The sequence below is a fragment of the Exophiala xenobiotica genome (genome assembly GCF_000835505.1).
Source record: "Exophiala xenobiotica strain CBS 118157 unplaced genomic scaffold supercont1.4, whole genome shotgun sequence".
NCBI lineage: Eukaryota > Fungi > Ascomycota > Eurotiomycetes > Chaetothyriales > Herpotrichiellaceae > Exophiala > Exophiala xenobiotica.
In genome coordinates this window covers 578,526-598,276 of record NW_013562491.1, presented here as the reverse complement: position 1 = coordinate 598,276, position 19,751 = coordinate 578,526, and the positions used below count along the sequence as shown (strand labels likewise).

The following is a 19,751-nucleotide window of genomic DNA, read 5'->3' as shown; positions in this document are numbered from 1 at the left end:
CAATACTGCCCTGCCAGTAGAAGGCTGCATTTGCTCTAGTAAGGTCAGTGTGATGATGAATAGAACCATTCGGAATCTGCTTCAACGGGCAATTCCGGATCAAAACCTTCAGCAGTACCAAATGGATCAGATTGGAATGCCGACAGCTCCTGTTGGAAGGCGAATAGCGGCCGATTCGGACGGGACGTGCCTGTTTCGGCCATGGAATCGGGAGCGAAAACGGGCGCGTCAACTCGCTGGATCATGTCAAAATCGTAAATGTCGTCAGCCTGACAGGCGTTGGTCGATGGCTCGTAGTTGAGCACCCTTCCAAAAGCATGCTCGTTCCCTGTCCCATCTGGACATGCTATAATGTCATTCAGCATGCCGCTGAAGCTCTGAGCAGCAGTTTCCGGCTTCTGCACCGAGGTGTCGGCGTTCGAATGCCTTTCTGTTCGCACGACTGGACCATCGCCTCGGCTGGTCGGTTCGTTGTGGGACATCATGTCATCTGTGACGGTCTTGATGTGCTCAAAAGCATCCCAATATCTCTTTCCCTCGTGCCAGCGCTCTGACATGACGTATAAGATGATGGTGCAGTCCATGAGGGCATTTTGAACGATGCTTCTGGGTTTGATCCCCGGCGCGAGACTCAGACAGTATATCAGAGTCAGCCCGGAGAGAAACAAGCACTGGATGTCTGCTGGAGAGTAGCAGCACGGCACGGAAGTCGCATGGATGGCCTTACAAGATGAAATTATTGAGATGCAGGCGGTGGCGCAGCGCTCTATATAGGGTCGGTAGACGGTCGCTTCGGCCAGTTGAGGGAAGAGAAGGAGGCGGACGCCCGCACAATACTGGATGTTCTAAAAGAGGTCCCTCGGATTAGTACACCGTGCGTAAGCGGCAGGACGCAATCTCTGACATGTAAATGATTTAGTACTAAGCGGGCGTTGGGACCGATCAGCCACCCGCCCAAGGATTGGTTTTGCGTAGCCGCGCTTGACTGCGAAGTTGCTTCGGCTTTCCATTTTTCAAGAGCTTCCAATAAGTCATTGATCAGTTCGCGAGACGGGCTCACGTCAGTGTCGACGCGATAGATCTCGTGTTGGATAGATGCAATGATTCTCTTCATCTTGATCTCGAGGATGGACCATGTCAACGTTGTCGGTGTTCGTGTCGGGGCATTAGATTGCTGGCACACTGCTGCAGCGTGAAGCGCTTGAAAAGAAGTGTTGGCTTCGTCCACATCCAACGGAAGCTGATATGTCACGGTCAGTACCAAAGTCACGCCTTGGAAAATTGTTAAAGGACCTACGGCGGCATCAATGTCTCGATTGGTAATGGAAGGTGGGCTCCCCGATGCAATGGTTGCATCCACATCCAGACAATAGCAGCTCCAGAACAGGCGCTGATCCAACTCGTGGTGGTAGCTTATAATGCCCTTGTTGGATTTCTTATGGAGTCCCAAGGAGATGCACATCTTCATCGCATGCCCTATTATGATCCTTCAACATAAGTCAGTCTTGACCGAACCTAGCAGGGCCAATACTCACCATGGTCCCGGGGTTCGTGGCGCACGCAGGCAGTATATTGAAGCCAGTGCTAGGTAGGCTATTGACCTGCGATCGGCGTATTGCATAATAACTTCTCTCCGACTCATGGCCGCTTCGTAGTGCTCTTCAGGGAGGGAAGCACAGTGGGATTGCCCAGCCAGCTCGAGTGATCTCTCGCCAATGGCGTAAACCAGGTGAAGCACAGAGATGTCAAAAGGGTTTTCGAGCTTCTGTCGATTCTGATGCAGACGGCTCAGGAGGATAGAAGGTAAAATGGGATATCGGACTGCGATGTATTTCATGTACGCTCCGAACACCTCATCTGCACCAGACCTGCCGAAGAGCGCGTCGGACTTATTGCGACCGTCGCCACTGTCGCTGGGGTTGCCGGAATGGTGGATGGAATCGTCAGTTACGAAGTTCTCTCTCAAGTCTGGCGGAAAGCTGCCGACTTTGCGTGGATAGTCGTGAAGGACGGATGCAAGCAGGCGTCCGAGTGTGAAGTTGGATCTGCCGCCTACATAGAACCCGCATGCATTCAGGGACAAATCCCGTACTGCAGCCGACAGAGAGTCGACGGCTATGTCTTCTGATTCACGATCCCAGTAATCGACCGCTGGCTGTGGTTCCCCGGCCTTCCAGTGGTCGTTCGAGGCTTCCACCTGGCCCCCGGAGTACAGGCTGGTCTCTAACTCTGCGACTCGTTCTTCGAGAGCTTTGACATACGATCTCATTTCAGCCGCCCTAGGTGCAACGGACTGTATGTACAGGCACTGGCCGGCCGTCTGTTGACATGCAGAGCAGGCTGGGCGGCGGCCATCGCACTAGAAAGCTTGTCAGGAACTTGAAGTTACTTTTCATCATCAGATGGGTCCATCACCCTTTGTTTGCGAATCTTGCATCTTTGGCACGCGACCGCGACCCTCGGCCGCTTTTGTTGTGGCGACTCAGGAGACTCGTCAAGCATTGTTTCAATGGACAACGTAATGATTTTGCGTTGGGCCCCCTCCGCTTCGGCCTCGAGGGAGAATGTCGAGAAGAGGCGGGATGTGGATGGACTGACAAATTGCTTGCTGATAAGAGCCTGGAACGCCAGGCCCGAAGTGATGCGTAACTAACATAGTATCGGCCAGCAACGACATCCTCCCATCCAGCTCCTATCCGGCTTGGCTCCTGTGGATGGCCTCTCCCGACTTTGTCGGATCATCTTTCCCGTCAAACACTCTGTCATGCACCGCAAAGGCTCTACCGGGCGCTCAGTGCTGGCTGGGGTCCGTTGGATCTCAATGACAGAACACTCAAACAGACTACGCTACCATGGAGCCCCATATAAGAATCTGGTCGGGGCGCCAGATGCTCAACAAACTGCATTCATATGCTTTGCGCAGGACACACCGGTGTTAAGTCAACAATGGCAACCAAGAAACCCTTTCAATTGAACATCCTGGAAACCGCTGCCACGGGTGGCAACCATTTTATGGGACAATGGAAAGTATGGCTATACACACTGCCTCTCCCGCGACGGACCGGCTGACTTGACCGCTCTGTTGTAGGAACGGCCCTGATGATGGCTGCCGGGCCAAGGACCGACTTGATTACTACATCGAGTTGGCCAAGTTGGCAGAGAAGAGAAAGATGACCTCGATATTTTTCGCCGACTCTTACGGGGCCAACGATGTGTACGCCGGAAACACAGATGCCCCTTGCCAAGGTGGTAGCCAAGTTGCACAGCTGGATCCTGTTGTTCTGATCTCTGCGATGGCCGCCGTGACCAAGAGTTTGGGCTTCGCAATTACTGCAAATGTCGTTGCCCTTACTCCGTTTATAATGGCACGAACATTCTCCATCTTGGATCACATTACCAATGGCCGCGTCGGTTGGAACATAGTGACGGGCTATACGAACTCGTCAGCTCGAGCCATGGGCTTTGACAGCATCATGCCCCATGACCAACGATATGAAAAAGCCGAAGAATTCGCGGATCTCGTCTACCGGTAGGTGTGGTTCCAATAGAGTCAGAGGAATTCAATCAGGCTGATCAGTCTGTAGCCTCTGGGAAGGCAGCTGGGATGACGATGCCCAAGTATGGGACGTTGAGAGGGATACAGCTTACGATCCGGAAAGGATCCACAAGATTGATTTTGAGGGTAAATTCCATAGACTCCATGCCATCCAGCAGACCCATCCCTCACCTCAGCGTGTGCCGCTCATATTCCAAGCCGGTGCTTCCAAGGCGGGAATCGCATTAGCTGGTGCTCATGCGGAAGGTCTTTACTGTGGTAGTATTGCACCCGAAACCACCAACAAGTACGTGCAGTCTATCTGTGCTTCAGCGGCTGCATCAGGCAGGAGCCCGAAGGACATCAAAGCTTTTGCCGGCATCTCGCCATTCATTGGGCGGACGATGGAGGAGGCTCAGGCCAAATACGACAGGGCATGGAAACATGCGGGTGCGCGTGCTGGACTTTCCAGATTCGGAGGATACACCAGCATTGATTTGAGTCAGTTTCCTCTTGATGAGCCGTTTGAACATGACGTCTCAAAACCTGCGGCAAACGCCGTAGGAGGCATCCTCAAAAGTTTCCGGGTGGGGGATGGCACAAACGCGAAATGGACGCCGAGGAAGTTGGGCGAATTGATGTCTTGTGGCGGTATGTATCCCCAGGTGGTGGGAACGCCGGAAATGGTGGCCGACTTCATGGAGAAGTGGGCTGCTGAAAGCGGCATCGACGGTAAGTCTACCATCCCTGCTGTACTTGCTCCGTGCTGACTGGGGACAGGATTTAACTTATACGGTATGTGGACCGGGTGGTAGTCCTGCGTAGTCCACTAACATGAACAGCGTCCTCTTCCCCCGGCACGATCCAAGACGTTGTCGAGCTTCTCATCCCTGTTCTACAAGGACGAGGATTGTACTGGAAAGATTATCCTGTGCCCGGTGGCACTCTTAGAGAGAACGTCCATGCAAAACCTGGACAGCGTCAAGTGATGGAAGATCATCCCGCTGCCAAATATCGACGAGAAAGGTTAGAAAGGCGCCAGGCAAAGGATCTGGAGAAGTTGAAGTTGAATAGCCAAGGCAAGGTGAATGGCGAGACGTCCCACTGATCAGGGTTAGGGTTCGATGTCCACGATCGATGGCCTCCTTCACGGCTCAACCACTGTGCAGTTGTGGATTTGACGTACACAGAGAGAAAAAAAGTCTTCAAGACAGCTCTAGCGCTCTCTACTTCCATCAACCCCTTTGATATGGATTCTGTTGAAGAAAACAAGGTCCACGATGCCAAAGAGACATCGCAGAAGGTGCAGGAGCCTTCTATCCTCGAAAGTCACACCTTGGCCATTTCCGTCGACAAGAAGGAGCTCGACGTGGCCGGCGAGTTCCTGGCTATTCATGGCGAGGAACATGGTGTGTATACAAGAGAAGAGGAAAAGCGTGTCCTCCGCTACATAGACTGGAGGCTTCTTCCACTCATGTTGGTCACGCAGACTGTCGCTGCATTGGATGTGAGTGGACTTCTGGATTCCAAGTCCGATCCTCCTTTGCTGATCGAGACTCCAGAAAAATCTTTTGAGTAACGCTGCCCTGTACGGAATGACCAAGGACCTCGGTCTGAAGGGCCAGGAGTATAGCTGGGGTAGGTGGACAGCTCGTCATGTTCTATGTCTTAGCTGACCCATTTGCAGCCGGGTCTACGTCGGGTTCCTCGTCGGAGAGTTCCCTGCTGAGTATATGATCCTCAAGCTACCGGTTGGCAAACTGCTACGCGTCGTTACCTGCCTATTTGCTACACTTTGTACCTTACTGGCTGTGTGCAACAATGCATCCTCCCTCCTGGCGGTCCGCTTTCTTATGGGCATGATGGAGGCTTTTATCGTCCCCTCGATGCTCGTCATCAGTTCCATGTGGTGGAAAAAGAAGGAACAGCCGATGCGTATGGCTATCTGGTATTCCCAGACAGCTTCGGTATGTCGTTGATGTTATCCCCTTCGACATTATGAAACAAAGAGTCCTGGCTGTCGTCTGTTCTAGTTGTTTACAGGGCTCATCTCATACGGTATTGGGAACGCAAACACGGCCATTGCTTCATGGAAGCTCCTCTTCATCGCGCTTGGTGGCTTCACTTTCCTGTGGGGTATACTGGTCTTCTTCACCATGCCCGACAACCCGGTCTCAGCCAAGTTTCTATCGGACAAAGAAAGGTATATCTTCTTGCACAGGATGAGAGACAACAAGACCGGCGTCGAGAACAAGGTTTGTGCATTCTGGCATTTAGTCTTTTCCCTCGCCATGGCGAACACATCTGGCCATACCAAGACGGTGACGCTCAACGGCATCTTGATGGTGGCCTACTGCGTTGGTGATATACTTGCACCACAGTTCTTCCGTTCGTCGGAGGCGCCCAGCTATCCAACCGGCTACAATGCCATCGTTGCCGGCTCCGCGATAGCAATGGCAAGTCTGATCGCTTATGAGATCGTGTGTCGTTTGGAGAACCATAAAAAGGACAAGAAGTATGGACACATTGATCATCGTGTGGACGATGACGACACACTGGATATCACCGATAGAGAGAAAAGGGCTTTCCGCTACATCTATTGACGCAAGGCTTGACAGGTGAAAGGAGGACAACTCAGGGGTTGGAGCCGGTGATCGGTCTGGGCGTGCCACTGGGTTGCAATATTGGGACCCAGTTGGGTGAAGCCAATAGTGCTGGCTTCAGATGAGCTGCCCAGCGACTCCAGGGCCAAAGACGTTACTCTGCGGAAAATGTAGAGCCCGGGGGAAGCGACTCGAATCATGAATGCCACGGCAGGTCGGGCCATCTGGAAGCTGTCTTTACCTTAACCCTCCGTTGCCTGTACGCATGACGTGGTGCGACTAATATGGCAGAAAGTCCCAGCCACGTTGACCTATGTCATCATCAGTGTCTGGAAATACCCATGTAGACTGGGGAGATTCCGTACGTGAAAAGCTCTCCCAATCGATTTCGCTATCTTCCGATTCATGCCAGAAGGTTCCAAGCACTTCCAGAGCGCGCTTCATGTTCGGGAGGCGTAGATGGCTGTACATGCCTCTCAACAGCCACGAAATTTTAGAACGTTCGGGGCCTTGCGCTTCACACCCAGCAATGAATAGAGGTGTAGTAAGTAACGTGAGCGGCGACAAAGTAGCAGCAGGCCGAATACTGCTGACACATTCAATAATCCTGCCAACGCATTCCTGGACGGTTGTAGAGTTGGAAGGCAGCCGCCGGATTCGTCGATGGACATGAATAAGTGCAGTTTGCTGGTAGGCTTCGTTACAAAGAAGAAATTCCCTGAATTCTTGGACCGACATGGTGGGGGCTCCGGCTATGTTGATGGTATTTGTGCGTGTCCTATCTCGCTCAATCATCTTTCTGACTGACAGCTCAAGGTGATCAGCTTCACGGTGGAAATCTTCCTCAGAGAGCCTCGGAAATCGATTAGGATCTTCACTTGCACGGCGCCTTTCCCAGGCCACGGCTCCAATCTCTCGGAAGGCGATGGAGAGGTCCTCTGCGCAACCAGTGTATGCATCAATACATATTTCGTCGCTCCTGAGATTCGGTGAAAGGGACGGGGGCCCAAAGAACTCGATCTGACCTCCTGGTAATCCTTCGGGCGTGAGTGCAACAAGCGCCTCGGTGATGTTATACCATCGTCGCAAGAATCGAAGTGAAGAGTCTTCATGGAAGCTGGGTGATCCGGTTTGCCGGTCAAAGGATGAGAGGAGGGCTTTTGCTCCGAGAAAGTGTGATCTCCAAGCCCTGAGAGTTGGCGAGCCTGATATAGCTTCACACAGGAACAGCGTCCGGATAGTGGCCAGCTTCGGTCCCAACGAGCTCGAATCAAGTTCTTGGAGTTCCTTGCGCAAGGATGAGATACTCGTGGCAGTGAGTCTAGTGACTAGCTCCCTTGCATTGTCATCAAAAGCATTGTCGATAGTCGACGTTAAGGAAGTCCGATGGATAGCCGCCAACGCCAGAGTTGCATACAGGAGTGCCTGGTTTTCAAGAGCCATGGGCAGTATCAATTCGCATACCTCTTGATGTACCAAGGAGTGAGAGGCTAGCGCCTTGGAGGCATTGCACGTGAAGTATTGGAGGAGGATTCGGTTGCTCGAGGGAATGAAGGACAAGACATCGACGTGGCCTGGAATCGAAATTTCGTACAGGGGCCGGTTCTGAGTTGGGGCCGGGACCATCAACGGAGTATTCTGCTGAAAGAGTGATACTTCGAGTGCCGGCTCGTGTTGTGGGATTGGCGAAGGCTCTTGTGCGATCACTTTGGAGGGCGCCGAAGAGTAGACGAAACCTCCATCGGAGGTAGCTACCACCATAGTCAGTATTGGGTGGGATGGACAGCCAAGTAACAGGTCAGGTGGCATTGTCTGACGGCGACTTATCAACATCAATCCTGCAAATCCACGTTTGATACCGACCTGATGATTAGAGAAGGTATTCGTACAAGTAGAAGAGCTCCAACATGGGTTCTGGGTAGAAATCGATTCCAGATTTTGTCCGGCTAGTTGGGTTTGAACGAGGAATTCTCCATTTCAGACAATGCCAATTCCCCTGTGATAGACCTCTGACGGAGTTCTTGTTAACATACCTATTTTCTGAGCTCCTCTCGCTGAGCCTGTCTTCGACAGACAAGAGCCAAATCGAGACTGAGAAAAAGGACGACCTCCGAATCTCAACGGCACCACATAACTGCATGTCTCTCCAACCTTCGCACACCGAGCACACTGGGGCTTCTGCTCACTACACTTTTGTCGTCGCTTCCTACAACGAACGCAGCCACCCCATGATCGCGATGCGACGGCCATCATTCAGGCATGTCATACTCGTGACGGAAAGGGCGCGTGCAAGGAGGCTGCTGTGCGCCTCGCCGCCATCATGAAGCTCGCCACTGCTTACGCTGGAAAGGCATAGGATGACAGAGGAGTTTCTGGAAGGGCATCACGGACTTGCTGATGAAAAGTATATTGCTTGAGCGAAACAGGTGATTGTAAAACGTCTCTTGGCTAGAACTTGACATCTGAGGCCAAACCATAAAGGGAATGATCAAGCGACGCGTTCAACGTCGGACATGGGCGTAGTATGGCTCGTATGGCTGTTGTCAGCGAGACAGTAGCCAAATTTGCTGATGTTTATTCGTGAAGGCGACGCTGGCGACCCACCATCGGCCGACCCTTGTGTCTTTATGGCCGTACAGTTCTGCAAGACAAAAAGCTACGAACTGCCTCGAGAGCAGAGACGTCAACACACAGAAAGAGCTTCCGAATTTTGTATGCTTGGCTGGTCGATACTCAAGATTATTCCCGACTGGACTTGCGGACAATCATCTAGACATTTTGACCTCGGCCAGAATTGAAGCATTCACCATCCGCGCTATGTCCGGGAGACTGTCTACTCGTCTGAGCATACGCTGGGTGCCAGGGGAACCATCCGAGCCCACGGATACTCTTGTGATAAGCGTGGGTGGCTGGTATGTTGACCTGAGAATCACTAAGGCGGATGGGTCTATCGACTGGGGAATGGCCGGGGAAAGATTGGTCTTGTCTCAAGAACCATGTAAGTCATGTGCTGCCATCAGTGCGGAGGGGCGTTGGGCATCGAGCTGACATCACACCAGTGACCTACAAATGGACACATTGGATCGATTCTAATGGTTACACGGAGCCCGATGTAGGCAGCTTCACACCTACGTCAGTGCCGACAGACAGCGTCGAGACGGGAAGCATGCTCAACCCTGAAACCAACACTGTGACACCGTACGAAGAGGTTTGGCGGATATTGCCGGTGTCTTCTCCAGAGACCTTTGGTTATGCCTGGATCCTTCGTAGTGTGGATGGAAAGACCTTTCTAGGACGAGTCGGAGGAGATTTCTTAGCTTTGAAAGGCGGTCAGGAAGGGCCCGTTGGCATGAAAGGCTTTTGTGCACGAAGGGAAACTTGGGACCAGGGGACAGCCAGCTGGCGGACCCTGTACGAGGCAGGAGATCAGAAGAATATTGGCAGTCTTTCAAAAATCGCGGATTGCCTGGATTCCGCCTGGGAGAAAAGCTCCAAAGTAGGCGATACTGTGAATGCTTTTGGAGGAGAGTATGTGGTATGTGCCATTGAAGCGGCTAAATGACAGACGAGGGTATCAATTTTATCCGAAAGTACAGGTGTAATCACATATATACCATTTCGGAATGTCGATATTCAACGAAACTGGAGGCTCGGAGGATAGCGCACACGTGACCTCTCTTGGTTGCTCAAGTGGTTGCTGTAGCAAAGGGAAATGTAAACAAATGCCTCCAACCTGACGTCGGATATTTTGGTCGAGTGCTGCGGACGCCGAAGACAATCGCATTCCAATACATGAACGACGAACCAACTCCGACAGAAGGCACTCAAGGATGTCACCCTATTCTTCTGAAGACGATCTTCCCAGTCTCGGGTCTATTATCGCACCCAGACCCTTAATGGCCACAAGCACGAATGGCTCGGTTCGAAGATCACCACGAAAGAAGACTGCGCCTGCAAAGGTTGGGCCATGCTCACCGCAGAAGAAACAAAGAGGAGTTCCCAGTCCCGTAAAGCCCATACCGGCCAGACCATCAGTCAAAAGTCAATCACCAAGGAATGGAATTAGACCCTCCAAAGCTCATTCCATTACAAATGCCATCCCTTCCCTACCTCGAGGCTCGTCCACGACCGAGACACTCACCACGTCAAGCAACCGCCGATCCACTGCCAGCCCTCAGCGTAGCCTCAAGTTGACGCATGTTGAAAATTCATTACTTTTGCCGTTAAAGGTCATGGCAATGGAGGAACATGATCCCAAGACGACGGTCTCAAGACTAGGGGCCAATATGGGCATTTCTCATAATCAGCACAAGGGCTCAAAATCAATTATGTCTCTCATGACAGAGGCAGCCAGGCAGGCGAATTATCAGTATCCTCAAAAGAAGAAACAAGAGTCCAATTATGCCAGCAGATTCGTGTTGGGCGAAGCACGATGCAATGACGACGATGAGAGCTCCATGGATGAGGAAAACGAAGATGAAGACACTGATCTGAGCGGATTTATTGTCGATGATGATGCAGAACTGAGTTATCATGACAGTTCAGCCTCAGAGTCAGACGTGGATGACCGGAGGATACCAGCAAGACGCATGCCTCAAACAGCACCTCGCAGAAGGCTTCAACAAGGCTCACGAAAGCAAAAGCGCGTCGACTCCGGGGACGAGGAAAACAAACCGGCACGTGGGCTTATTGATTCTCTACAGAGTATGCGGCTGGACGAAGGCGCAGATGAAGCGAAAGATGGCGAAATCGAAGTGATCGACTTGACTGCCTCACCTGTCGCTTTACCCAGACCTGACCTAAACATGGGGCACACTGTTAATTCAGGTCGAATTCCACACGTCAAGACATCCTCGGACCTCGTCAAACCACTCGATGCCTTCGAAGCCCCGGTTAAACTGGCTCTTCCGACGACCAAACCTGGCCTCATCGTCCCTTCAAAAAGCATGGTGCCTGCTTCAGAATCCAGCATGCCAGGCAATGATGAAGGTCAGTACACGTCCACTGGGGCGGCTGAAGATGGGTTCAAAACGCCGCCTGCAACTCCTCCACCTCAATCACCATCTAAACTGAAGTCCCCGTCAAAGCTACTGTCGCCATCAAAGCCACATTACGTTCCCCGCTCACCTCACCGGCAAAGCATGGACGCGTTCTGGGATCATAACGTGATCAATGAGTGGAACGACGAATACTCACCCAAAAAAGCACCGGCGACGTCTCCGAGAAAGAAAGGTCTCGCTAGGTTCCAAATCTGGTCGGACTCCGAACAAGATGAAGATCAGGACATGGAAAGCTCAGACTCACTTCCCAGTCCCTCCATTTCTCCTCGCAAGTCACGAGCGCAAAGCCAATCTCCAATGAAGAGTCCGGAGAAGGAAGAAAAGAGGCGTCTGGCCGAGGAAAAGCGTCTCGCTCTAGCACGGAAGAAGGACTTTGACAGTCGCAAAAAGCAATTTGCCATCGACTTAATGCGAGAGCTCGATGTCAATGTGGCTGACTCACAACTTGAAAGACTGGCGTGCAGTACGGGAGGTGTGCGAATCATATGGTCGAAAACTCTTCGATCAACAGCCGGTCGAGCAAATTGGAAGAGAACAGTGACGAAATTGTCCGGGTCACCCGTCAAGGGAGGAGAAGTGAGCGGTCCAGGAGTCAAGGTTGAACACTCTGCCAGCATCGAACTTGCCGAGAAGATCGTGGACTGTGAGGATCGGCTCGTCAACACAGTTGCCCATGAGTTCTGTCACTTGACGAATTTCATGATCAGCAACGTGCGGGACCAACCTCATGGTGCATCGTTCAAACAGTGGGCGGGGAGAGTGACTTCTCACCTGCGCAAGAGCAACGTCGACATGTGGCGCCGAGTCGAGGTCACGACGAAGCACAGCTACGTGATCAATCACAAATACTTGTGGGTCTGTGTTGGCCGGGAAAAGACATCAGCTATGGCTTTCCTGAACATCGAAGAAGACGAAGGCTGCGGTGCAGAGTACGGACGGCATAGCAAAAGTATTGACCCGGAGAAACATCGCTGTGGGAAATGCAAAGGGCGACTGGTCCAGGTCAGGCCAAAGCCTCGAAGCAGTCCAAAGAAACCCTCGCGGAGCCCCGTGAAGAGAGAAGACAGTGCTGAGAGTGTTGGCTCGAGTTCGAGTGCTGGGAGTGACAGTACTAGCACGTTGGGAAAATTGATTGAGGTTGTTGAGTTAAGCGATTGAAGGTGATTCACAGCCACCGTGTACAACATATGAAAACGGAGAGAGAGCAACTTGCATGTAATCGAGAATTGGGAACAGACCATGCATTGTATACTAGGTCAGGAAAATTGGCGTTGGGAAAAGAGTGCATTCTATGTCACAATCAGGATGACTGCTGCTTATTACAGGTTGGGTTGGATATCGAGAACAAATGATCATGCTCGCATTGTTCGACCTTTCACAACCTCCGTCTTTGCTGATCTTCGGCGCTTAGTTGATTACAGTACCACGACTGTGGGTGTCCGAGTCTGCAAACAGGAGCCGACTTCTAGTGTCTCCCCGTTCTCTGATCCATGCGCCCTATGCCGGCTGGATTGTTCATTGCGTCTATGTACCTATGTAACAACGTGAGACTGTGAACTGGACGTCCGCTGCCGGTCATCGTCGGCTGAATCATCCTGAGTTCTTCGGATTTCCCGGTTGTCTCGCAGTATCGCTCATGCCTGACCTGATTGACTTCCAGTGCAGTCATGGATCCCAGCTTTTCCACGTCCCCATCCCCTCGGCGAATGTGCCCAATGCGAAGACCACGTCTTCTCCTCCCGACGGTAGCCCATCATCCTATTCTGACCTCGAAGCTATTGCAGTACACCTTCTCTTCCCATCTATATGTTGGCCCCACCTCAAGCCAATCCACAACAGACCGCCTCCTCTTTTGCACCCCCCTACACAAGCTTTCCGACCCTTTCGCGCCCTTGTCCCCTCCCTTTATTCGACCTGTTCCTTCATGCCGCCGCCCCAAACAGTCCAAAGTCTCTTACGTCCAGACTTGCAACCACCCGTCCAAGCAATTCCTTTGCATGGGTCACTTCTGCCGCCACTTCCCCTTCATCCTGCGCAATCTCCTTCATCGGCACGTTCACCCGCACGCACAGGTCCGTCGCATAGTTCTTCATCCGGATCAAGAGCTGGAGTTGGTACACTATGTTCTGCAAGGATCTCGAACTCGACGATGATGACGTCGCCAGCCCCTGGCCCAGGCTTGGGCTCTGAGCAGACCCACGCGCCGACGGTCGCGATCGGGTATCGACGCTGTGGATTGTTCCAGCAAGGATGAGTGTGGGGAATCCGGAAAGACTTGCATGATGCATGGCGGTTCGCTCCGACGGCGGCAGGGGTGACGCGAGACTGTCCGGTGGAGATATCACGTCCGTGAAGTGGTACTTGGCAGCTTCGGCGTCGACGTCGGCTTGAGAGGAAGCGCCGTTCGGTTGTGGTTGTGGTTGTTGAGTCGATGGCAGAGGTTGGACGTAGTCGTTCAACTCGAAAATGATGGATGTGAGTGTCGTGGGGGATAGGAAGACTTCTTGGTGGTCAGGGATCTGGCGGATGTCACTACATGATTTGAATTGGCGTCAGTACATGCAGATGGGCAACGGAAGAAGTCAGGCCGCATGACTGTTCGAGAGGAGACACGCTCGCTGATATACTGGAAGTAGCGTGCTCTCCAACCTGAATGCAGTCGGTCCTCTCGACCCCCATGGGCATTACATCTCTCAGTTGCAACAGTTGGAAGATATCATGCCACTGGACGAAGTCTGGCCATGTCTTCGATGTGTGCCTCACGACTTCATCACAACAATCAAAGGTCTGGAAAAGGACATACCTTGAATCAATTAATTCCGTAGGCAGTTCAACTGCTATTGCACCTCCGTAGAGTTCCCGAACGCTGTATGTCGATGCCATGTCTTCTTCCACAGTTGAGTCGTGCGGAATGATGGATGAATAGCCTTCTCGGCAAAGGCCAGGTTGAGCAGCAATGGACAAATCGTGCCTGAATGTCTGGTACGATGGTTGTTGTAGGCCCCCTGGGGGTCGATGGCACCTGGATGGTCCACAGAAGAGGCAGATATTTTATCGACCTTCACCAAGCAGGCAGCACAGCAGAGACTGATGCCTAGTGAAGTAGGCTGCGCAGGACGTGTCCCCACTGACTGGTTACTCGGACCTAGAGGCAGCAAGACTTGACATATTGCAACAGATCACAGGTCTGCGTGATGATGATGGTTGTCTTATTTGTAACACACCACCAGATCTCCTTCACAGGAGGAATATATCTGCCGGGGATCATCCGAAGTCACAAGGCTGCGAGGCTGCGAGGCTGCCACATATCAGATCCACCTAATAACGAATAGGTGAGCCGGATCACGAACATACCTACCTGTAAGTAGCCATGCTCGAAGTGTCTTTACTAATGAAGAACTTGTTTTTGATTGTTTTTGACTACGGACTAAGCCAATCAATTCCGATTCATACCTTGCTCCCAATGCTCGAGATTAAATGCTCGAATAACGGAGCTGCTCCGAAGCTCTAAACTGAAGAGACTGTGCAAAACCCATATGGACATGATCCGATCCAGACGATCCAGTGATGATGCACAATAAACTGACTTTGCTCACAACAAGATCATTCCCGCACCTGAAACAAATGCGATGGCGAGGTAGAATGCAACTTGCAACACGCCGATATGCGCTGGAGCAGAAAAGCCCGGAACACCTGCACTGGAGCTGCTTGAACTGCTACCGCCACTGCTACCGGAACCGGATCCGGAACTGCCAGTGCCGCTTGGCTGCGAGGTGACGGTGCCCGTACCGGCACTACCGGCTTGGCTGATCAAAGTCGCGCAAGTACCAGTCGGGCTGCTTGGAGCCTGTGTCTTGGCCGAGCCAGAGAAATCACAAGCGGATGCGCCGTTGCCAGCGGCGACTTGTTGTTCGTAGTAGCTGTTGAGAGCCCAGCCAAGCTGTTGGGTGGGATTGCACATGCCATATGCGCCATAGTCTCCAGTGGTCCCGTTGGCCTCGATGCCTGCACAAGTGTCCTGACCCAGACCGCAGACTACGCCGAATAGGTCACCAACCTTGTCTGTAGAGACGTTGTCGGGAACGCAAGTGAGAGCATTGAACATGCACTCGCAAAGTTCCTGGTTCGGAGTGGGAGGAAGGTTCGACGATGCTTGCCAATCACTGCCTACAGTCGGGCAAGCTTGGGCGGCAGTATTGGTGGGGGTGTAGCTGTTGGAATTCACTCCGGTTGGGTTGATCGAAGCGAGTTGCGAAGACAAGTAGTTGAAGTCATCCAAGGTGCTCACAGAGTCACCAGATACGCTCACTAGACCTGATGGACAATCAGCTGAGGTTTTTGCATAAAATGGTGCTTTCCTTACCGTAGTCATTCGCTTCTTGGAAATACATGTAAACAATACCACCCGACCACACAGGGGACATTTTTGGGCCATAGAGAGCTTGAACTTCAGTGAACTTGCGCGGCTGCACTTCGTTGCATCCGTACTCGGCGAAGAAGACTGGGACGTTGTAGTCTGAGAACTCCTTTGTGCGAACGTCGTAGCCAGACTCAGTGTAACTAGAATCTCCACACCAGGAGTAGATGTTGTAGCCCCAAAAATCGATCGCATCTGTCGACTCGCCACAATCGAAATAGTTGGCGAGGTTTTCGCGGATGTCCGCATCGTCGTTGGTCGCGTAGCCGACACCGATAGTCCGGTAGTTTTTAGTCTTGATGTATGCTTTCATGTCCCGGACAGCGGCCTTGACGAATGCACTCGCATCGGTGTTGGTGTTATTGTTCGAGACCTCATTTCCTGCAAAGAAACCCATTGTGTTTGTATAGTTTGCCATGGCATCAATCACCGAAGTATAGCGGGCGTAGAGATCATCGTTCCACGTAGGACTGTCCCGGACGATGGAATCGCCTGGCGCAGACAAGTCGGCGATAACGTAGATGCCAGCATCGGCCAGCAGCGACATGCATTGATCATGATTCTTAGTCGGATCGATCGCATAGACACGAATGGTGTTGGTCTGCAATTGTTGAAGATAGGGAACGTCTCTCGAGCATGATGAGCCGTCAGCAAGTGGGTCGACGTAGCTGCTGTCACCGCCTGAAGAGCCTGTGGTTGTGCCGTTGCCTAGGTAGTCCTCTTTGCGGAGTTGTCAGTAAGGGCGCCGGAGAAGGGAGTACGGGTGAACGCACGTTGGTATGCAATGCCTTTGATGAAACTGCGCCATGTCAGATAGGTCCGATGGTCTACATCAAACATTGTACTTACAATTGAGTTCCATTGGTTTGATAGAAGAATTTAGAGCCCTGTAAGCAAAGTGAATCAGCATTGGAGACCTTCTCGGACCTGGAGATTGGCGTGAGCCACATACTTTGATGACAATACTATTCACATTGTCAGCACTGAACCAGCAACATTGTTTCAGGTGAGGAGCCACTTACGGGTCTACATCTGCGTTTGCTGTGAGAAATAGAGCAGCTCCTGCCAGAGCGGTTGCGGTGAAGCCTTTCATTGTGATGAGGATGGCGAGATATCGAAAAGAAGGATGTCTTGATCCAAAATCGCGTAGACGTGGTTGAATATGGGAGATGGGTCTGTTGACTTGAAAGGTGGTTGAATGGACTTTGCCCTTGCCAGACAAGGGCAGCAACGAAGGACGATAAGATAGAAGCTGGGAAAGAGCGATTAAGACAAGAGGTGCTGATACACAGCAAACAAAACCTCTGTCGAGTCTACAAGTTGTGGTGAATTATCGAGGAATGGGAGAAGTGAAACTAATCCAGGGATGAAGGGTTGCCAGATTTGGAGTGAAGATCAATACAAACTTGAGTTTACTACGTACAATGGCAGCATTGAGCGGGCGCAGGCGGCTCGCTCCCCAGTATCGCCAGTCCAGACACGCCTGCCCCTCAACCACCAAAGTTGCCCGGCCCAGCCGTCGAGTCCTGCGTTCCTCTCGCATTATTCTGCCCGCCACGTAACCCTACCTTCTTGTTTCCTAATAACAGATGGCTCGTGCCACAGAGCCTCCTGCCTCCTACCCATGGTTCACCATTGGTCGTCCCCTTTGCCGCAGATTTGTTTCTGGTTATGCTCCGTTTTTGCCGATGTTCCAAGCAGCTGCGACACGCGTCCTCATCCTCCTCTTCAATAAGATGGGTTTCTCCATTGTATCATGAAATCTGCTCATAGGTCAATGTGCACCGCACACATTTATGTGTCTGCATATCTCCATACTATAGCTTTCAAGGTACTTCCGAGAAGGGAGGGCAGCACAATACTGCAACCAGAGAATCTTTGGACCTGTGAGGTGGAACGGGGCAGGACAAGAAAAGCGATTCCTACTCTACTCCGTGTTCTTATAGCAAAGCCATCAACCGCAGTTTGCTGTTCAAGCCACCATTGTTGGCTTCACATGGGTAAGGATTAGAAATTGCCAACTATCTGCAAAATGCCACAATCATGCTTGACAACCCTCCATGTACCACGTAGGGTTGGTTCTTAATCTCGTGCGCTTCAATATCACATTTTGCCACGAGGTTGTCAAGCCTCAATACAGTAAATTGAAAATGGTCGAGAGAAAATCTATGCATGTCTCACCATGCCAGATTATGGTTGCATGATCTCCCGAACAGCTGTCTTGCTGTCTCCAGATGTGTCTCGGTGTCTCGGCCTGCTGGACCATGAAAAGCTTTGCGAACGAGGCGATCCTGATGCGCGGACCAGCTCCCTTCTCATTTGCTTGTCAGCGAAATTGGACTTTCTAGTGGATGCTGACGTTTGGGACCGATTGGAAGCGGCCCCTTTTTCCAGATATTCAGCAATCGTCAGGCCGGGCTACCATGCACCCCGAGACTTATTAGGGGCAGTCCATCCAATGCATTCCACCAAACAAATATGTGCTGGTACCCGGCCCCTGGCCACTGGAACACCGAGAGGACGGCGTTGTCAACTTTAAAATAGCATTCGCCACACGGAGCCGTTTTTCTAGCTATGTGATTCCCACGAAAAGCTTGTTCTGCTGCTTTGATGTGCCAATTGCCAGATCATAAACGTTTTTGACGGAGAGCACATCTGTCCCGGGACAAGATCGCAGGTATAGTCGCGTTGCCTGGCTAGTGGTGGTGATCGAGCATTCGAGGTGCGAGTCGATGGCAAATGAGTCTAAAAGTAGATTCCGTGCTGTGATGCTAGTCATCAAGTCATTGGCAGTGACGACTTTTGTGCAGGTGGAATAAAAGCCCACGCTCCACCGTCGTCAATGGCGTCCGACCCGTTATTAGAGGCCCATAAAATGGATGATGCGAGCTTTCCGGATCGTTAGCCACAGTGGGATCATGGAAGAAAAGAAGAACTCGGTAAAGGACACTATCGATTTTTCAACAACGGTCTTGAGCATATCCGGTCTGAGAATGAATGATGCTACGCAGGATGCTAAACAGCATTTGCGAACAATCGTACCGGATCGCTCCGGACGAGCAGGAAGAAGTCTCACCCCATCGCTCCAGAAAAAATCGCGTGGCATATCCGTACTCTCAGTAAGAATGTACTGCGTAGTAAAGCGCCGGACTGTGCAAACAGACACCACGAGATCCTTCATTGCCAGATTCCTGGATTGGCCGGCTTACAGATACTGGCAGGCCAACCGCAGAATTCATTCCTCCAAGGTAGTCGGCCTACGGACAATGCGAGTGCCGTTGTGCATGAAGAGGTGCGGGTTTCTGTGACCTCTCGTTTGGCAGGGATTGGTCAATGGTATGTAGCCCTTTCATGGTGTCAACATCCTCTTTATACGGCGCAATTATCAACAAGCTCAATATCTGCGAAAGCGCAATGCTTCGACGCCGATTAAATGTAGCAAAAGTGGACGTCCAACGTAGATGCATAGTGGATGGGAAGCTGCATCTCGTCGAGCCCATTAGATGTCCGAGACGCTTTGAAAATCTGCAACACAGCACATCCACGCTTTGAAACACGGCTTGTGTGACCACCGTGCCGTATGATCATCAAGGCCTCTTCTCTGTAGACGAGCGGAGCACTTGTCCATGTATATCCTCCGTGACTGACTTTTAAGCATGCTGTATATCACGAACGACAACGGCTGGAAGAGTCGATACTCCGGTTACTATGCATAGCCACAGTATCCCGATGCTCCCCAGCCACGAATTGGGCATTTGATATGCAGACCACCCGAGATAGCAGTGAGCTGCAATCAGGCGGAAAGCCTGTCCGTAGTGCCATAAGCGATGCAAGACAAGTTCGATGGATGACGCCGTAGAGTGTCGCAATCAAGGATGCTGGGGCGAATTAAGAGGACTGGCGAACGGGCGGCGTGGTCCTAAGTGATTGAAGACCTCCAGTGAAATTTGACCGGGTCAAAAAAGAGGTGGGCTGTGTGGGCTTTCCCCTCAGGGAGGATTGCGTGTGGATTTGTGCAGAGCAGCAGCTGGCAGCGTGGAGTAACAAGAGTGTGGCGCGGCTCGTTGGTTGTTTGGTACCTTGGACCTTGTCGTGAGCAATCCTGCCCCTTGTTTGGATTGCCCTCTCCCTCTGTC

General features: G+C 51.8%; 8 protein-coding genes across 8 annotated transcripts; 4 read left to right on the top strand and 4 right to left on the bottom strand.

Annotated features, from left to right (window-relative positions):
* Window positions 1-44: 44 nt before the first annotated feature.
* On the bottom strand, window positions 45-2,269 carry PV05_06385 (uncharacterized protein; the record flags this gene model as incomplete). The annotated part of the gene is made up of 4 exons (XM_013459116.1): window positions 45-845; window positions 905-1,240; window positions 1,298-1,487; window positions 1,536-2,269. 4 exons carry the CDS (start codon window positions 2,267-2,269, stop codon window positions 45-47), a joined length of 2,061 nt encoding a protein of 686 aa, XP_013314570.1.
* Window positions 2,270-2,714: 445 nt separating this feature from the next.
* Window positions 2,715-4,643, top strand: PV05_06384 (uncharacterized protein; the record flags this gene model as incomplete). The annotated part of the gene is made up of 5 exons (XM_013459115.1): window positions 2,715-2,806; window positions 3,089-3,529; window positions 3,585-4,267; window positions 4,316-4,330; window positions 4,378-4,643. The coding sequence occupies 5 exons, from the start codon at window positions 2,715-2,717 to the stop codon at window positions 4,641-4,643; spliced, it is 1,497 nt and encodes a 498-aa protein (XP_013314569.1).
* A 141-nt stretch (window positions 4,644-4,784) lies between these two features.
* PV05_06383 (uncharacterized protein) lies at window positions 4,785-6,138 on the top strand (the record flags this gene model as incomplete). The annotated part of the gene is made up of 4 exons (XM_013459114.1): window positions 4,785-5,042; window positions 5,098-5,177; window positions 5,223-5,502; window positions 5,569-6,138. The coding sequence occupies 4 exons, from the start codon at window positions 4,785-4,787 to the stop codon at window positions 6,136-6,138; spliced, it is 1,188 nt and encodes a 395-aa protein (XP_013314568.1).
* A 248-nt stretch (window positions 6,139-6,386) lies between these two features.
* PV05_06382 (uncharacterized protein) lies at window positions 6,387-8,229 on the bottom strand. Its single transcript, XM_013459113.1, has 3 exons — window positions 8,172-8,229; window positions 6,504-7,889; window positions 6,387-6,449 (listed from the first exon to the last, which is right to left on the bottom strand). The coding sequence occupies exons 2-3, from the start codon at window positions 7,762-7,764 to the stop codon at window positions 6,418-6,420; spliced, it is 1,293 nt and encodes a 430-aa protein (XP_013314567.1). The 5' UTR covers window positions 7,765-7,889; window positions 8,172-8,229; the 3' UTR covers window positions 6,387-6,417.
* Window positions 8,230-8,738: 509 nt separating this feature from the next.
* Window positions 8,739-9,710, top strand: PV05_06381 (uncharacterized protein). The gene is made up of 2 exons (XM_013459112.1): window positions 8,739-9,136; window positions 9,198-9,710. The coding sequence occupies exons 1-2, from the start codon at window positions 8,956-8,958 to the stop codon at window positions 9,698-9,700; spliced, it is 684 nt and encodes a 227-aa protein (XP_013314566.1). The 5' UTR covers window positions 8,739-8,955; the 3' UTR covers window positions 9,701-9,710.
* Window positions 9,711-9,910: 200 nt separating this feature from the next.
* On the top strand, window positions 9,911-12,564 carry PV05_06380 (uncharacterized protein). The gene has a single exon (XM_013459111.1). It carries the CDS (start codon window positions 9,969-9,971, stop codon window positions 12,354-12,356), a length of 2,388 nt encoding a protein of 795 aa, XP_013314565.1. The 5' UTR covers window positions 9,911-9,968; the 3' UTR covers window positions 12,357-12,564.
* Window positions 12,565-12,631: 67 nt separating this feature from the next.
* PV05_06379 (uncharacterized protein) lies at window positions 12,632-14,398 on the bottom strand. Its single transcript, XM_013459110.1, has 2 exons — window positions 14,002-14,398; window positions 12,632-13,730 (listed from the first exon to the last, which is right to left on the bottom strand). Exons 1-2 carry the CDS (start codon window positions 14,079-14,081, stop codon window positions 13,121-13,123), a joined length of 690 nt encoding a protein of 229 aa, XP_013314564.1. The 5' UTR covers window positions 14,082-14,398; the 3' UTR covers window positions 12,632-13,120.
* Window positions 14,399-14,578: 180 nt separating this feature from the next.
* On the bottom strand, window positions 14,579-16,996 carry PV05_06378 (uncharacterized protein). The gene is made up of 6 exons (XM_013459109.1): window positions 16,638-16,996; window positions 16,568-16,580; window positions 16,465-16,502; window positions 16,389-16,414; window positions 15,562-16,335; window positions 14,579-15,512 (listed from the first exon to the last, which is right to left on the bottom strand). The coding sequence occupies exons 1-6, from the start codon at window positions 16,706-16,708 to the stop codon at window positions 14,791-14,793; spliced, it is 1,644 nt and encodes a 547-aa protein (XP_013314563.1). The 5' UTR covers window positions 16,709-16,996; the 3' UTR covers window positions 14,579-14,790.
* Between the last annotated feature and the right edge of the window lie 2,755 nt (window positions 16,997-19,751).

Coding starts and splice junctions, on each gene's coding strand:
- PV05_06382 (XM_013459113.1), bottom strand. CDS start 7,764: ATGGTCCCGGCCCCAACTCAGAACCGGCCCCTGTACGAAATTTCGATT. Junction 6,450..6,503: donor CGATTGGGAGAGCTTTTCAC/GTACGGAATCTC, acceptor ATGATGACATAG/GTCAACGTGGCTGGGACTTT.
- PV05_06381 (XM_013459112.1), top strand. CDS start 8,956: ATGTCCGGGAGACTGTCTACTCGTCTGAGCATACGCTGGGTGCCAGGG. Junction 9,137..9,197: donor GGTCTTGTCTCAAGAACCAT/GTAAGTCATGTG, acceptor ACATCACACCAG/TGACCTACAAATGGACACAT.
- PV05_06380 (XM_013459111.1), top strand. CDS start 9,969: ATGTCACCCTATTCTTCTGAAGACGATCTTCCCAGTCTCGGGTCTATT.
- PV05_06379 (XM_013459110.1), bottom strand. CDS start 14,081: ATGGCATCGACATACAGCGTTCGGGAACTCTACGGAGGTGCAATAGCA. Junction 13,731..14,001: donor ACGGAATTAATTGATTCAAG/GTATGTCCTTTT, acceptor CAAATCATGTAG/TGACATCCGCCAGATCCCTG.
- PV05_06378 (XM_013459109.1), bottom strand. CDS start 16,708: ATGAAAGGCTTCACCGCAACCGCTCTGGCAGGAGCTGCTCTATTTCTC. Junction 16,336..16,388: donor CAAAGGCATTGCATACCAAC/GTGCGTTCACCC, acceptor AACTCCGCAAAG/AGGACTACCTAGGCAACGGC. Junction 15,513..15,561: donor CCAAGAAGCGAATGACTACG/GTAAGGAAAGCA, acceptor ATTGTCCATCAG/GTCTAGTGAGCGTATCTGGT.